The sequence below is a fragment of the Anser anser genome (assembly GCF_964211835.1).
Source record: "Anser anser genome assembly, chromosome: 12".
NCBI classification, from domain to species: domain Eukaryota; kingdom Metazoa; phylum Chordata; class Aves; order Anseriformes; family Anatidae; genus Anser; species Anser anser.
The window spans coordinates 7,592,433-7,609,047 of NC_139733.1; the positions used below are offsets into that span (position 1 = coordinate 7,592,433).

General features: G+C 41.8%; 1 protein-coding gene across 3 annotated transcripts in view; it reads left to right on the forward strand.

Moving 5' to 3' along the window:
• Positions 1-16,615, forward strand: part of SHISA5 (shisa family member 5) — a 20,390-nt gene continuing 3,775 nt past the window's right edge. Inside the window, exons 1-5 of one of the 3 annotated variants that reach the window (XM_083796022.1) lie at positions 1-149; positions 857-1,025; positions 1,386-1,451; positions 13,262-13,377; positions 15,179-15,394. In XM_083796022.1, coding sequence (XP_083652148.1) covers positions 86-149; positions 857-1,025; positions 1,386-1,451; positions 13,262-13,377; positions 15,179-15,394 — 631 coding nt within the window. In that variant the 5' untranslated portion in view covers positions 1-85. Of the gene's footprint in view, positions 150-282; positions 670-856; positions 1,026-1,385; positions 1,452-2,747; positions 2,847-13,261; positions 13,378-15,178; positions 15,395-16,615 lie in introns of those variants that run through there. The other 2 variants (XM_083796023.1, XM_083796024.1) reach the window with 2 other exon arrangements.

Genomic DNA, 16,615 nt, shown 5'->3' on the forward strand with positions numbered 1-16,615 from the left:
GGATGTCACCGCCGGGCTGGGCCGGGCTCCGCACCTCCGCCCCGGGCCGCTCCGCCCCTCAGGCGGAAGGGAAGCGGCGGTGCTGATGGCTGCGTGGCGCGGCGCCCTCGGCCTCGGCCTCGGCGTTCTTTGCCTGCTGCCGGTGCCCGGTGAGCGCGGGGCGGCGGCCGAGGGGGGCCGTTGGCGGCCGGGCTCCCTCCAACCGCCGCGGTGCGCCGCTTGGAACCGGCCGAGGAAGGGCTGCGGGGGGCCGGGCGGTACCGGGCCCTGCCGCGAGGGGCCGGGAGACGGGCGAGGGAGGAACCGTCCCGGGAGCGGCAGGAGGGGCGGCGTCGCCTCGCCTGCCAGCCTCGACGGAGCCTCTCGGCAAGCCCTGGTGGCGGGGATGTTCCGGAAAGTAAAGGGAACAACGGGTAGAAGTGGCCGAGTGCCATGGAAATGCAGGTCCACGATGCGCCTTTGCATCCCGTAAATGCCCAGGAAAGTGCAGCGTGCTCTTCCACGCGATTTTCAGGCTTGCGTGGGGGCTTGAAGAGACCACGGTGCTGGTTGAGGCTTTGCAGATGTAGCGCAGATGGCATCACCAGACGGTGTCTGCAGGCCTGTTTGCCTGGGTTAGTCCTTCACGCGTGTGCGAAGGCTTGGGAAGAGCTCCTCGATGGAGGCCAGGTACTTTGCAAGTGGCAGGTGTTCACCTTTGCTGTGCTCTGAAGGAAGTAACAGATCAGCAGACCCTAACACAAACGCTTGAAACATATTTAGGTGTTAACCTCGATGAGATGGTCAGTACGAGAGCAAAACTCGATACAGGAGTTACTTCTTTCATTACTAACTCTTGGATTTTACCTCTTTTCAGCTTTGGGTGAGGACTGTCAAGCATATCTTGATCCCCATAGCAAGGTGCAACGTGCAGAATCCTGTCCCAACTTCTGCTGTGGAGATTGCACGCGTCGATACTGTTGCTCTAATTCATTATTCAGATTTGATGAAGAACATCAATTGATGTGTAATCTACTTGATGGAAGGTATGAGGCAAATGGATTGTGTACAGTGGGTTCGAAGTATCAAAGCAAGCATCTTAATGGTAAAAACCTACAAAGGGACCTTTCAGCTCTATATCAGGCTCTGTTGGGGATCTACTTTAAGGCACGTAACTTACTTTTAAAGTGGGAGCAATGAGATAGACAAATTGATGCATGAACTGGCATGTGTTTTCTTGAGTATTTTCAAACACTTCTACTGCTCTGTTTCACTTTTCTTTGAGGATGACAAAATTAATCTCATTCTCTTTTTATTCTCCATTACCTTTCATAAGTACTTGGAACTTGGCCAGGTGCTAAATATGTCTTAAATTCCACTTTTTGAGATGTATTATCTTCTTACAGGACCTCTGACTTGGGCAACCTGAACTTGCTTTTGGACTCCGAAGATTTAAGTGATTATGGCCCCAGGTAAGACATGCGAAGCACCAGCTTTTTAAATGTTATTTATTTGGAGGTTCTATAAATGTTTTTATATTTAGAGTTTTTTTATTGCATAGTCAGTCTGTGCTAGGAGAAAATGAAAACAGAAATATGGATTTGTGTGTTAAGTATGTTGAACACTCAAACTGGCGTACACCTGAGACTATTTGAAGAAACAGATAAGAAAGAGACTGGATCATGCTAATGATCCCCATATGCAATAGTCCATGTTCCTGTTACTGAATGGGAGTTTGTCTTCTGAGGCATGGGCATGCTTACTCTGTCTTTCTAAGAACTGATGGATTAAGTCTATAGTGGTTCTGTAAGAGAGGTGCTTTTGGTTGAAGCATCTCCTTCCTTTTTAGCATCTTTTGCACTTAGATTTTATCAATATTTCTTGTGCTATTTTGATGTCACATGAGATAAGTTACTTTCAGTGTATGCATTATGTTGGTGATTACAAGAGTCCTGCTGTAAAATGTTCCTGGTTCCCATTCTATGGAATAATATAAAGGAAGAACAAGAATTAATTATGAACCATATCTGCATATGTTCAAATAATTACAAACCTTTAGACTGCTAAATTTAGTAATGAATGTTACTGAACTGCTCAGATAATATATTTTAATTTTAATTTTAAATTATATTTTGAATTTTCTTTTTAGTTGACCTTGAGTATGTTTTCTTCTGAAAACACACCTTTATCAATTTCACATTGTCAGCATATATTTCAACAAGAAATTTGTTGTTCTCCATGAAATGATAAAAATAAAAAAGTAAAATGTAGCTGTGCTGGCTGTTAGATTTTTGACAAGGTCCCAAATGTGGAAGGATTTTCCCTAGGCAACTGCAGCGTTTTGTTAGCTGTCCCCAACGGCAGCTGGGTGAAGCTGCCGGGAGAATATCCAAGGCTGCCAAGTTAATTCGTCAGCCTGATGGTTCACTCTGACGTGAGGAACTGCTTCAGAACTGAAAAAGCAGAAGAAGCCATCCTCTGTCGGTGCTTAGACAGGGGTTTGAGCAGGTGGGTGCTCTTGGCTGGACTTGAAGGCTCAGGGAACCGAAAGAGATCCAGTTCACTTCTGGCGCTTCCAGAGGCGCCCCCCCTGGTTTAGCAGCCGAGGAATCCGTGCTGAGCCCCGCTGCTTGCTTTACTTTAAAAAAGAAAAGGGTTAAAAAAACACCAGCGGTTCCTCCACGCGAAGACCGGCGCAGGGCTCTCCGCTGAGGGGAGCCGAGGCACTGCCTGAGGTGACGCCGCCTGCCCAGCGCCCCCCCGGCGGCGTAGCGCTGGGGCGGGGCCAGCGCCGTGACGGGCGGGGAGGGGCGGGGCCGGGCGGCGGGCGCGGGCCGGGCGGCGGCGGCGGCGGCGGCGAGCATGGGGTAAGCGGGCGGGCGGCCGGGCCGGGCCGGGCCGGGCGAGCTCCGTGCCCGCCGCGTCCCCGGCAGGAGGGAGGTGAAGGGCTGGCTGGGCTGGCTGCGGGTCCCGGGCGGGGAGGGGTGCTGGGGGCTGTTGGCGCATTCCCCGGGGCTGCGGGAGCCCCGGCTTTGCAGTCGCTGCTTTCCCGATGCGTTTTTAGCGGAAAGATAAGGAAAAAAAAAGCACCCGACCCTTCCGATTCCCATCGTCGGGCCTGCGGAGGTGTTGAATATGTTTGAGGATGAAAGGGTAAATGTGAGGGTTCTAAGAAATGCGGTTTTTTCCATGCCAACGAGCATAGCTATCGCACAGCACAGAAAGAAAAAATAATTTTAAAAAGCCAAAATCACTACCGAGCCTGCACGGTTACTTAAGGAACTGTAACGGAGGGCCTCAGTCTTGGAGGTGCATCTGTAAATGACGGAAAACACTCAGCATGTAGTAGCAAAGCTGCTTTAACTATTTCTCTTCTCAGCTATGGCATGTCTCAGAAGATGTCTCACGGTGAGGAAAGGGGCCCTTAGGGATTCTCTCAAGCTTCTTCCTTTCAGTTGCACTACAGCTTTGAAAAATCAATGTGGTGTGCAAACACTTGGACTTAACGTCAGGCTTGTTTTCCAGTTAGGCTATTCTAAGTAACAACAAAGTTACAATTCATAATTTTTTCTTACAATAACAAAAAAAAGAAGTAGTTATGCACAGAAACACTGCTTTTGAAAAGCCATCTGAACGTGAGTCCAGAGGAAAACCACTCCCCAAAACTTTCCAAAGAGAATGATGACCTTGAATGTTTGATTTAGGATGTTTCAACATCGGAAATGAAAATGAACAGGACTTGGGTTACTCTTTCTGCCGTCACTGGGGCACCCAGTCACTAGTAGGGTACCCTCCTGTTACAGACTGCCTGGTAACAGAAGTTTTTTTTTTCTTTTAAACGAGCAGTAAGCTTTTTTCCTTTCAGAAGAGCTCTCCTGTTTCTGCCTGCAAGGTATGCTCCACCCTTTAGCGCCATGCCAGTTTCTCTTAAAAGACATGTTTTACATTGCTTCTCAATGACAATGTCTATTTAATACTTGTCTGTGTGGCTGATGTCAGTCGAGATATTTTTTTTTGTATGGTCAGCAAGATGAACATGGTTGTTTACTCCTTGAACGGTTTATAACAGTAGAGACAACAAACAGCAGCTTCCTTTAGTGTCCTGCACAAATATTACCTTCGATGCTGCCCTTCAAAAAGAGGGGGCGGGATGTTTCCCAAACGGTACAGGCATTAAGGGTCAGAAAGCATTTAGTTCCTCATTCTTTCTCTGGCCATATTCCTATATCAAGTCACTGCTCTGACTAATTGCTCACAAATCCTAGCTTTTAAAGAGACTTTCATATCTATGAGGGCTTGTCACAAACTTTGTGGACTGGCCACTGGGCTGCGTGAGCTGGGTGGTCTCTTCTCCCCGCTTGGAAAACCTGCCACGATTATGGTGCGATTCTTTGGGACCATGCTAGGGAAGGGCTCGGTCTGGTGCTGCAGGCGCTCTTCCTGTGTCCTGTCCAGCTGAGCAGTTGGTAGTTCGCCTGCGCTCCTGCTTCTTTGCTGTATTTATTCTGAGGTCTTCAGCAGAAGTGCAAGTTCCAGTTTAGAGTAGGTTTCTTTTTATTACGGTCCTTTAATACCGATTTCCTTCAGTATTTAATATTGTGTATCAGGTGTTGTTGAGGCAGGGGTGCAAGGCACTTTGGGCAACTCCATGAAGTTCAAAAAGCAGGCAGTTACTATCCTGTAATCTCCTTTTGGTCTTTTTTTAAGACAATAAATGTTATTCCTTTGGAGTGTCATAACAACATACTTTCAAGTACTCGAAAGTATTGTGCTTCCCAGAACACTGCATTTAGAAGAAAATTAAGCATTTTAAGTGTACAAGTCAGCATTAACTCGGATTCACGTGTTTTCCATTATTAGTTTATTCCTAAAGATTATTTGGAGCTTTTAACTCACAGTGTAGGCATTGGTTTTATACCACTAAACTTGTTAAATTTGCCACCATTTTTTCCTTACATGTAAGATGGATGTATACAATTTGTACAACTTCCGCTGTTGAAGAATGCATTGAAGGTGTTTCACTTTATTTTTCTTTGAATTGGATTAGCAAATATTGACTTTTCCCTGCTGTGTTCTGTTTTGGAAATAGATTGTGAGTAGTAAGGTTTAGATCGTTTCCTTCTCTCATTCTACCGTACTTAGTATTCCTCCTTTACGAAGCTGCAGAAGCAGAGCACTGGTTTGCTGTAACCACAGTTGTCATCATTTGCATTGGTAACATGTTTTTTTAGCCTTGGTATGCCAATTCTCCAATAGTGACCCTTACTGGAAAAGGAAATTAGATGACTCACCCACAATTCAACTAATTGTGAAATATTTGCGTGTTTAAGGAGGTGGGGCGATACAGAACATCTGTATCAGAGTTGCAGAGGAAAATAATGTAGTTGGCACAGCTGATGACCGGTCACTCTAAGTTGAAACAGAATTACCATTGTACACAGTTAGTTGGTCTCCATTTCTAAATTAATTTCTGCCTTGAAGTTATGTAACACACTGTAACGCCTTGAGAAAAGGCTGTTCGTCCTTACGTGGTGGGAAAAGGGAGGCGGAACAACAGCCTTCCTGGGAAGTCTCAGCCAACAGAGGACAGCCTTGTTAGACTCGGGTTGTGTGCGTTCAGCGTTTGTCGTGGGCTGATCTGTGTGTTGTCTTGAGACTTGGCTCCTCTGTGAAATGGAGAAATTTGTGTCGTTCTGCCCACCCTTGTTTGAAAAGCAGTGTCTGCAATGGTCTACTGTGTGTATAAGGTGGCAAAAACTGTACGCTTCTAACTGTGGAGGATGTGATTATCCTAACTTGCTGTCTCTCAATTTAGATGTTTTTAAGCACATGCGTCCTCCTTAGTCATGGTAAAAAATAGTGATGCTGAACTATACCCTGTTCTCTTCCTCTTCCACTATTGCTGTCAGGGACTTCAGTTCGTATTTTGTTGTGTATTTTGATGCTTCAGCATCTGTAATAGGTTTCCAATGATGAATTAAGAAAATTGTTATTTGGAAAATAACTTTTTATGCAAGCACTCTCTATTTAATATTCAGGGAATTTCTTTTCCAGTACTGGTCCTCAGTATTTTATGTAACAACCAAGTTAAACTGTATACAGAGCCCTCTCTGTATGGCTTGCATTCAGACACAGGCTTATCCCACCAAGAAATGTAAGCTGCTAGTCTAGGCACAGTTCAGATGTGGATTTGAAGCTATTTTAAAAAATGTTCTGTGCTTTTTACTAGCCTGAAAAGTAAATATAAGCTTGCACAATTTGTAATGGTAACTTGCATTATAGGGCACTTGTTTTTTGTCTCCATTGCTGACAAAGCAGTTGTGAGCTGCTATTAATGATTCTTCAGCTGCCAGCTTCAGGCAGGGGGCTTAAATGCTAGTGCAGGTTCGTATGCTCTGAAACCAAGATGGGAAGAGATTGAAAAATGCTGCTCTGGCACAAGAGGCAGATGTGCATGGTTGGGTTTAGCAGCATGCTCTTCTAACTACAGAAGGCCGTTTCACGGCAAAAAGCAAGATACTGTGTCTTTGCACGTTTAGGCCAGGTTGAGATTCATCACTTGGGTTAGGTTTAGCGGTTCGTTTTTTCTGTAGGTGTGTCCTTTGTTTCGGTATGTACTTATTAGGGTAGGATGTTTCTTCTAATTCTGTGGGCTTTGCTGTGCTGGTACAAAATAGAAGTCTGAAAAGAGTACATGTTTTGTGCACGGGTTGACTGTGAGCGAACTTGTGAAAGCACCCACAGACAGGATAGTCCTCAGATAAGGGTCCTACAGGCCAGGAAATGGAGAATCCTTGCTTCAAAACATGGTTAAGAGACCATGCTTGTTACTCAGTAAGATCTTTGAGCATGTGGGTTCCAAAGCTAGATCCAACTCTGCTGCTTCATGACCATGCTTCTGCAGAGGTCTGTTCTTATTTGGGCAATGTGAGATTTTCCTTGTTTTTTTGTTACAGTGAATAGCACGCTTTTCCCAATGAGGGGAAGAGTGAGAAAGCACATCAGTTCGTTATGGTCTAGGATAGTTCATTTACCTAATTGAAATTTTGCTCCTGTCTGAACACTCAGTTTCTGGCTTCTGTACGTATGATGACATATGGTTAACGTGTGGAAAGAGAAGGGTCTGTGCCAGTAAGAGCTGTGTTACATGGCAAGCAGAGCTGGTGGGTGTAACCTAGTTTGAACTTCCTTTGATTGCAGTTTCAGAGTGTTTGGTAAGTCGAACCCAAGCTGAATCTGCTAGAACTGTTTTTGTTTTAAACTTTAGCTCTCCAGCCAAGTCAATTTCTAATTAGTTGCTTAAATATGAGGAATTTTGGAACTGCTTTCTAGAACTAGTATTGGTGGTGTTGTATGCATAGTATTGCAGTTGTTGTTTATTGCAGGGAAAACTTTCTGCAATACTTAATGATTCAGTTGAACTTGTTCTATTAATTTGGTTGACCGTTTCGGAAAAATCCCTCTCATTGCCTTTATCTTGGTTTCAAATTTTTGTTGGCATGGGGGAAATGACATTCGGTACTGTTAAAATGGGATCCTAGCAATAGAATGGGAACTGGCTCGTACGTTTGCCTTATCTGTCTGTGCATATAATCGGTGTACATTCTCTTTTTGCTGCTAAAGGAGCATGCTAAATCTGTTTATTGTCTGTAGAAGTGAGTGTTTTTATAGGGCTTAAGAACTGTTTTCATGCTGAAGGTTGAATGGACTTTTCTGAAATTGTCTTGTGACCTGCATGAAGTTAATGTTAATTCTTGTACTGTTGATGAAGGACTTCTGAATGCAGCTTTGACATTTCCCCTCTTCGTTACATGCATTTTTAATGTCACTTACCTATAGCAATTACTCTGAGCTGTCTACAAAGTGGATAACAGTACATTTCCTGGGAAGCACCCTGAGAAATTGTATTTTTAGTATGTGCTATAAAAGAATGTATGTAACTAGATATATTTAGTACAAGAGAACTGCTTAGAGGCCAAGAAGAGATGCTTGTGTACATTTTCTGTTAGAAGCTGTAGGATCTGAGTGTCAGATCTCTAAGTAAAATCAAAAGCTCTAGGAAGTTCCCTAGACAAAAGTTGTAGTGTGTGCCACTGTCATGAACACAGGCATGCAAAATCTTTCTTTACAATAGAGCTTATAAAATGTCACAAAACTAGGTGATACAAACTACTTAGGAGGTTTAAAAACTTGAATATTTTCAAAAGCTTTAAGTACATGCAGAGCATTTTACTTTTTTTATTTTTTCCAGTTAGTGTTTAAAGTTGAGATCTCCTATATGGAAAAACAACCGCCTTGAGAATTAACATTTACAAATAGTGCCTCTTAGATCTTGGGTTTGGTTTCACCTTTTTAATGTCAGTTGCATCTCATTCAGTACCAAAAAGCTAAAACAGGCACTAATCATATATCTCCCTTTATGTAAACTCATACATGGCTTGGATTATTAAACATACTTCAAAGGTAAGATGAGTCTGCAAGGTATGCTCAGTGCATACACAATTTAGAACTTTCCAGATGTAAGAGAAGGTGAGTAGAAGTGGAGTAGGCTGAGCAAGAGAGTGCAGAGATAGGAAAGGGCAGGGAGTCCTCTCTTCAGATTTACTTCCTGTGGATTTTGAGAAGTTGCAGTTCATCACTGTTACGGTAAAGCTGCTAGTGGGTTTGTATTTTGTTTTCAATTAAGTTATTGGCAAAAGTTAGCTTTTATTATGTGAGGAGAAAAAAGCAGGAAGTGTCAGTGAATGAGCTCAATGTGTTTATAAGTGTGTGGTTTATTTAGAGACTATGGTATATAATGTAGGAGTCCGAAGACCTGTGTGCAGACTGTGACACCAGCACAGTGTTCTGATCTTGGGCTGTGGCCACCCCGCTTTCTGCACCATGATGTTTGTTTGCAGAGTTCATGGGGTAAGGTGTATTTTTGGTGTGGTTTTTGTTTGTTTTGGGATTTTTGTTTGGTTAACTCCCCAGGAAGAATCTTTAAGCTACAGTCCTTTGTTTATTCATTTTCATGTATGTGTAATGCAGACTAACAATTGGTAAATAAAATAATATTTAATGCAAATATATATTTTTCCAAATATTTTCAGAGTCCTTTCAGACAAATTCATCACATGAAAGCAACTAAATAAAGCAGTGGTTTCTTTTAAGAAAGGCTTTCTGGAGTTAGTACACCACAGGAGTCTTTATACATTATGTGGAATATCTTACCTGCTAGAGCTTAAGACAGTTCACTGAGTAAAGTGAAAGGTGAGCACCATTCTAGCCTTCCTTGAGTATTATCTACATGAGTATTATCTAATTTCTAGTAGCCTTCCTGAGCTTTTTTCAGCAGCCTTACTATTGGGAGTCTCAGGGGGCTGTAATCATTCCTTACTGTGTGTCAGTGTTACTGAATATCCAGGAGGAAGTGCTCAGGGCAGTACTCCTTTGGTAGTAAAAGGACAGATTATATGCTTGCAAGTTCATATGGTTTTGCTTTCCGTAAATGTCATGGTACCTTGTGCTGTTTCAAAAAGTTAGTCCATGTGAACCCAAGAACTGGCAAGAAAGTTATGCTGCTGCTGTAGAGCTGATGATAAAAATGCCTGCAGCAATCCAGTTGTGTACAGTCCTTGGAAGGCTTTGTGAAGAACTGACTCATGTCTGTTGTTTCGCTCACTGGACTGTTTCTGAAGGCTTATAATTTTGGTCTGCGGTAATCACACAGGATTTCAATATGTAGAACTGAATCACAGTGTTTACACGTACGAACACAGAACCACAGTCTGAAGTGGGTATACCTGTCACACCTCTATTATAAATGTCTCCATTCAGTTCTTTAAAAGATGCATGCAAAAGCGGTCATGTTGTTTTAGCAAAGATGCAGACAAATGATGAAAATAAAAATCACAGAGTGGTTTGGGTTGGAAGGGACCCCAAAGCCCACCCAGTCCCAACCCCCTGCCATGGGCAGGGACCCCTCCCACCAGCCCAGGCTGCCCCCAGCCCCATCCAGCCTGGCCTTGGGCACTGCCGGGGATGGGGCAGCCACAGCTCCTCTGGGCAGCCTGCAACAGGGCCTCACTGCCCTCTGAGCGAAGAATTTCTTCCTTACATCTCATCTAAATCTACCCTCTTTTAGTTTAAAGCCATTACCCCTTGTCTTATCATTACACCACCTGACAGGGTCCCTCCCCAGATTTCCTGCAGCCCCCTCTAGGCGCTGGCAGGCCACTGTGAGGTCTCCCCGGGGCCTTCTTGACTCCAGACAGATCAGCCGCAACTCCCTCAGCCTGTCACCACAGGAGAGTTGCTCCAGCCTCTGAGCATCTTTGTGGCTTCCTCTGGACTCGCACTAATAGTTTCATGTCCTTCTTGTGCTGGGGGCCCCAGAGCTGAAGGCAGGCTCCAGGTGGGGTCTCACACGCGATCCCCTTGCTTGCCCTGCTGCCCACGCTGCTGCTGGTGCAGCCCAAGGTGCCGCAGGCTTTCCGGGCTGCAAGCACACATCGCTGGCTCATATGCAGGGTGTTTCTAAGAACTTGGTCATATGGATATGGCGGTTTGTTTTTTTTTTACCCTAAGCTTTGTTATCATCACATTCCTTACTGGACACAGTAAAAAGGCAACGAGATGTTCTTCTGTGAGAAGAAAAGTTTATTACAGTTAAGCAAATGGAGCTTGTGCTTCAAACTGACCGGTGTTTATCTGTTAGTGGCCAGCTGGGCTGCAGACGGGCTGATACTGTCCTCTTTCTTGTCATAACAGAACTGCATTTGGTCCTGAAAGATGAGGGCTCTGCCAGTTTCCTGCTGTGCTGTTTTTATTTGTGATGAGCAGACACATCTCCACTCTGTTTTCTCAATTTCTTAGGTTTGTTTGAATTTTGCCCAGGTTTTGGTAAAGTTCAGCAAGGTTCATTGGCTGCAGAAGTGAAGAATTTTGTTATTCTTTGTCAGGCCTCCTAAACTCTTCCCTTGACACAGGAAGAACCTATAAGACTTTTTTTTCCTCTGCTAATGTTGTTCAGTAATAACTAACTGAGTATAATGGAAATGTTAACTTCCCTGGTAAGAAAGCTTTCTCAGGGTTGAAATGGAAAACACTGTTGGCACTCCACGGCTAGCTGTAATCATAGTTAATTCTTGTTGCTGCACAGGTTCTGCAGCTGTCTAGTTTGTCGCAGGCAGTCGTGTGTGTCTTGTGAACAGTGCAATCAAGATGGTTAAGTCTGATGTGTAAATACATTCTGCACACTTCTCTCTATTTCTTCTTCAGTATATATTTGAATTTATATGATGAGTTATATAAATATTCTATATATAAATATATATTCCATGTATGATCTGGTAAGGAACCTGTATAATAATTTTAGGTCCATCATTTTGCAAAGGTGCAAATAAAAGTGACAAAGCATGTGTGCACCTCCATGGCTGTGCAGCTGTGTTGCAGTTACCTGTTTGTTCTCTCGGCAGTGTTTCTGACGTGGTTTCTGTGTCTTCAGGAGGCTGCAACAGTTCCTGCTTCCTGTTTTCTGTGTAAATGCTGAGGTGCGGTAACAGTAGGCAAACCACTGTAACAGACTTCGTGCTTCACTAATAAGTCTGTAGTGCTGTACTTAGTACTTCACAAAGTCAGCGCACAGATAATAACTCAAGTTAATACACATTCACAATCACAGATAAGTGTTGCTCAGGTTCTTGAAAGAGATTTGACACAATTTCATTGTCCAGGCTGTTGCAGAAGAAAAATGAAATTGATGGGACCTCTGCTAGGGAAAAAAAATGCATTTTAGGTTTAACCTGTTTTATTTGTCAACACTTATGTTCAGTGTCCAACTTACTGAGAGTTAAGTTGCTCTAGAAGACTGAGGTGAGGTCTTGTGAATTTGGGCTAGGGACAGAACACTTTTATTTTTATTTTTTTATTTTATTTTATTTTATTTTTTTGCCAGTGACTTAACCTTCTGGTGTAATTGATAATCCAAAATAATTTTTTATATTGGATGTCTGGTTGGTAGCTGAGTGAAAAATGCTGGAGGTTCTAGAGAGATGTCATTTTGTTTAAAGATGTTAACAGGAAACTGAACAGGAAGAAAGCTAGAAAGTTCTGTAGCCAAAATCTCTACGAAGAAGCAAAAACAGGATGGATATTAAAACAGCTGTCTACTCATTATTTTAGAGCTTGTTCTTCATTAAGAACTGACTTCCTGCAATTGTTTCCAAAACTGATGCATGATGCATGATGCATTTCATAAGAAATCCAAATGCAGGAGACTGGCTTCCCTGAAAGAAGGGCTTCAATGATTGCAGACTATAGCAAACAAATCATGTAAATTAATACTTAAAACGTCTCAGATTCCAGTACTTTGCTTTTTCATTTCAGTATTCCTAAAAAGACATAAAATTGTCTGGATGTTAGGCTTCTAAAAAGGGACTTTCCAGAAAACTACATAACCTTTCCTATGACAGACAAACGTAGGCTTGTCACTGAGCATTTAATGCTGTACACGGTTACTTTTTTCTGTTTTGTGTGGTAAGCAGCACTTAGTCACCTCCGAAAGCTTTACGTGTGCCTCCGTCACCTGGTAGTCCTTACAGAGGTTAGAGGTGGTATGATCTTTGGCCTCTCCACACTAGTTTTTGGTGTTTAGGCAGTGTTTCTGTCTCCTGTAATTAGTATAACGTGCTCGTTGTTGCAGTACAGTTGGCGGAAATGCACATCTTTGAAACCATTTGAAACATGGCTTCTAACACAGCTGTTTTCAAATGCCAAGGAACCTGGCAGGAATCTGCAGCGTGGAGAGGTCAGCTCAGTACCGTGACTGTCCCTGGAAGCCTTCCTTGTGCATCAAGGACTTGCTGTCACTCGTAAGACAAAGGCATTTCATTTCAGGCATGCCTACCTGTATGTCCAAGTAATGGTTGGAAAATTAACCAGTGGAATGAATGAATGTGAAACCTTATCTCTGTAATCTTTTGGAATACGAGGGGACATGCAGTCACACCAAAAGAAGCAGGATTGCAGTCACACCAAAATAAGCAGGATCAAGTACTCACATTCTGTCTTGTTCATGGGCAGCGGAGAGGACGGCTTGCCAGGGGTTGACCAGCTTCCACTGATTTAGCAGGCCTGACCTTGTGTGGCACTGGATTTGACTGAATTTTATTTCTTATTCAAATGCATGAAATAGTACCACTAACGGATTGAAGGAAGAGTGCTGTGTTAGCTCCAGAAGGCTAGATTAAAGGGTAATAAATTTGTGTGAGGCTTACTTCTGCTGGTATCTTTCTTGCAGTTTTGGAACCCTTGTTGCGATTGGAATTACTGTTTTTGCAGTGATTGTAATTACTATCATTCTGTGCCTCACTTGTTCGTGTTGCTGTTTGTATAAAGCATGTCGAAGACCACGGCGTAAGTACCTGTATATTTACTTTCTTTTTCTTGTAATCACAAGACTATTTTTTTTCCCCTGCAAAATTATATTCCTGTAAGAGGTAAAAATAATGTTTCCTTACCTCTCTGCTACGGAAGTTGCAATAGCTAAACATTGAAATAAAGCATTTAAGCTGCTTTAAACATGACATAGCAGAGACATTTTTGAATGTCTTCTAAGCATTTAAGAAATTCCTCTATTCTCCCCCAGAATGTGTGGATTTTGTTTTTATATTTGTTTGGTTTAGGTAAATGAGGAATAGAATGAAAAATTAGTTTTAAATTTTCCCTAGTCTCTTAAAAATATACTTGAAAAATACACCTCAGGCCCAGCACCATAACATTAGTTGTTCAGGAGCTGAGTAAAACATCTTTACTGCCAAAAGATAAATCTTGCATTTGAAGAATGAGAAGTCTCCCTCACCACTATGACAGACTGAAAATAAGTGAATTTGCGTGTCCTTGGTGATCACTGGGAAAGTGGTTATTCAAATTGTTTCACAAGATATGTTCTTTATCACTGGTAAGGAAAATCACATATTTCAAAAGCAATGTTATGGTAGTACAAATCCTGCAACTTTAATATTTCAAATTCTCAGAATTTACAGAAAGCTTTTGTACTTTTAGGCCTGATGTTAGCTTAGTAGTGAGTCATTATACCATGGGAATTTTTGAAGTCAAAGCTGTGTTTTATTGATCATATCGATATGTAAACGTTAGAGCGACCGTTTATAGGTTTGCTGTTCTTTATGTTGTATTTGAGTAATTTTGGAATACATTTTTAATGTTTTCTCTTTATTCTAAATATTTGACAAATAGAATGGTACTAAGCCAAAAAAAAAAAAGGTTTGAAATACTGATTAATATGGACAAACAATATGCTGTTTAAAGCAGCATAATCCTCCTCTGAGAACAGATTACAAAATGAGTATTTTAAAGGGAAGCACTAATGAAAAGTTGTCTTGATTAAAATATTAATAAGAGCATTTCAAATATTAGCTGAGATTAGTCTGCATACAGTCACTGAAACAGTGAACGCGTCTTTATGACAAGATTTATATTTAAGTAGAATAAAAGCTTTCTTTTGTTGTTCCCTATGCGTAAAGTGGAATTTTGAGCAATGTTTATAACTGCAGCCTGAAGAAGAAGGAGATCTTGAAAACAAATTATTGTAGTCCATTAGAAATTGTTAATCTTCCCTTACTCCAATAAGGGAGATGAACCAATAACCCAATGTTAGCTCCTACAAAAAAATATGTGTATTTGCCTTTGTTATAATGTACAAAGATGTACTAACACATAGATGTACACAAACTACATAAAAAGGAAACTCATTTAGTCAAACATGGTAGGAAGCTCCTTGCCTAATAAAGGAGATCTTTATTACCTTTATCCTTTAAAACAGACAATAACTTTAAAAAATAAGCAGTTTTTTCCAGTCTCATACTGAATGATACATTGCTTGGCCACAGGGATGAGTTCCTGGTTTTTGAAAAGTCCAGGAAAAAATGTCTTTGTTCTTTGTGGTTGAGAAATAAGGAAATGGGCTGGGAGAGCAGCCAGTTTGTGAAGGTTTTTAGTACCACTTAGATCAATGGAAGAATATTTTGAGACATACATCTCTAAATCTTTCTGTGGAACTTCAGAAATGATATTGAGCAGATTTTGGAGTAAGAAAGTGATCTCAAGAGAAAGCATTTTTTACATTACTGTTGTTGGCTGTCCCAGGTGGTCTCCCAGAACCACCAGAACTAACCATGTTCCTTTTGATTGTTTGTAGCTGTAGTGACCACCACCACTGCCACTACGGTGGTTCACGCTGCCTACCCCCAGCCGGGAGTGCCACCCAGCTACCCAGTAGCGCCATATCAAGGATATCAGCCTGTGGCTATCCAGCCACAACCGGGAATGCCAGCAGCACCGTACCCCACACAGTATCCTCCCCCTTATCCCATGCAGCCATCAGGACCTCCAGCTTACCATGAAACAGTGGCAGGTAAGGCAAGAATGCTCTAAATGTTTCTTTCTCTTGAATAGCAAAAAAGATGGTGACATTGAAGCCAATCCTCTATTATTACATTTATTATGTTTTATATTAATGTAAATGTAAGCAAATTATTTAAAACTGGAGTTACAGTAGATATTAAATTTCATCCGTATTGAAATTTCTCTATCACCATTTCTATATTAATCATTGCAAGAGGAGATGTAACTGGCATTTCATTGACAAAGTTTGCTGGTGTATAGGACTACCAGTGGATCCAGTAGAACGTTTTAATGATTCAGCTGAAATTTCATATTAAATAGTTAACATATGTATAGTAGTTAATACTTACTGAATGTTTTAATCTAAACACACACGGCTTTTGCTCGTAGTTCAGTAGTTTGCTAGAACAACCAGTCTGTGATCAACTTCAAATCAGTTTGCTGATGACTGGCAATTAGAATTATTGGAATATTTTTTTCTTATGCTTTCCTTCTTTCACAGCATTGCTTTCATGTACCTTTACTGTTGCTATGTCTAATTCTAGCTTGTTCTGGGAATAACTGTTCCCTGAAGAACTGGCTCATGACTATTCAGAGAGACCAAAACTATGCTGTTACGTATCCTAGGGTCTTTGAGTCCTCTTATGTACCACACTGTTCATCCTCCTACTTGGAAGGATGAACAAAGTTAGTTCAAGCAAAGTTAGTCTTGAATAGTAGGTCGTGCCCCTAGAAAGTTATCCTTTCATAACAACTCAAATGTAAAACGACTGTTCATGGTCTTACATATTTACAAACCAGTTATAAATTGAACATTAACAATGTGCAAATGAGTTCAGCATGTAAAAACACTGACTTTACAGGCATGCTTATTTTATTTTTCATTCATAAACTGTGAAGAAGCTGTCGATTTTAGGGGACTACCCCAAAGTGCTTTGGCTTCATCTCTATAGTGTGAGGGGCTCAAAGAAATTTTGCTTCTCCTACTCTCTGGTTTCTCAAACTGTTCCTCAATTCAGTTGTTTGTTAGTTCTTATTTTTTCTGAGAGAATCTTAAATCACTTTCCATGTTACCAGCTCTTTTCCTTATTTACCTTGTTTATTAGCCAAGGGCCAGCCTCTTAATTAGGTCATGTGTAGGAGAGAGAATACCTGCTCTGTCACACAGGAGCCAAACACACTGATCAACTTACAAGATCACTGAAAGATAGCCACATTCTAGGGATCTGAT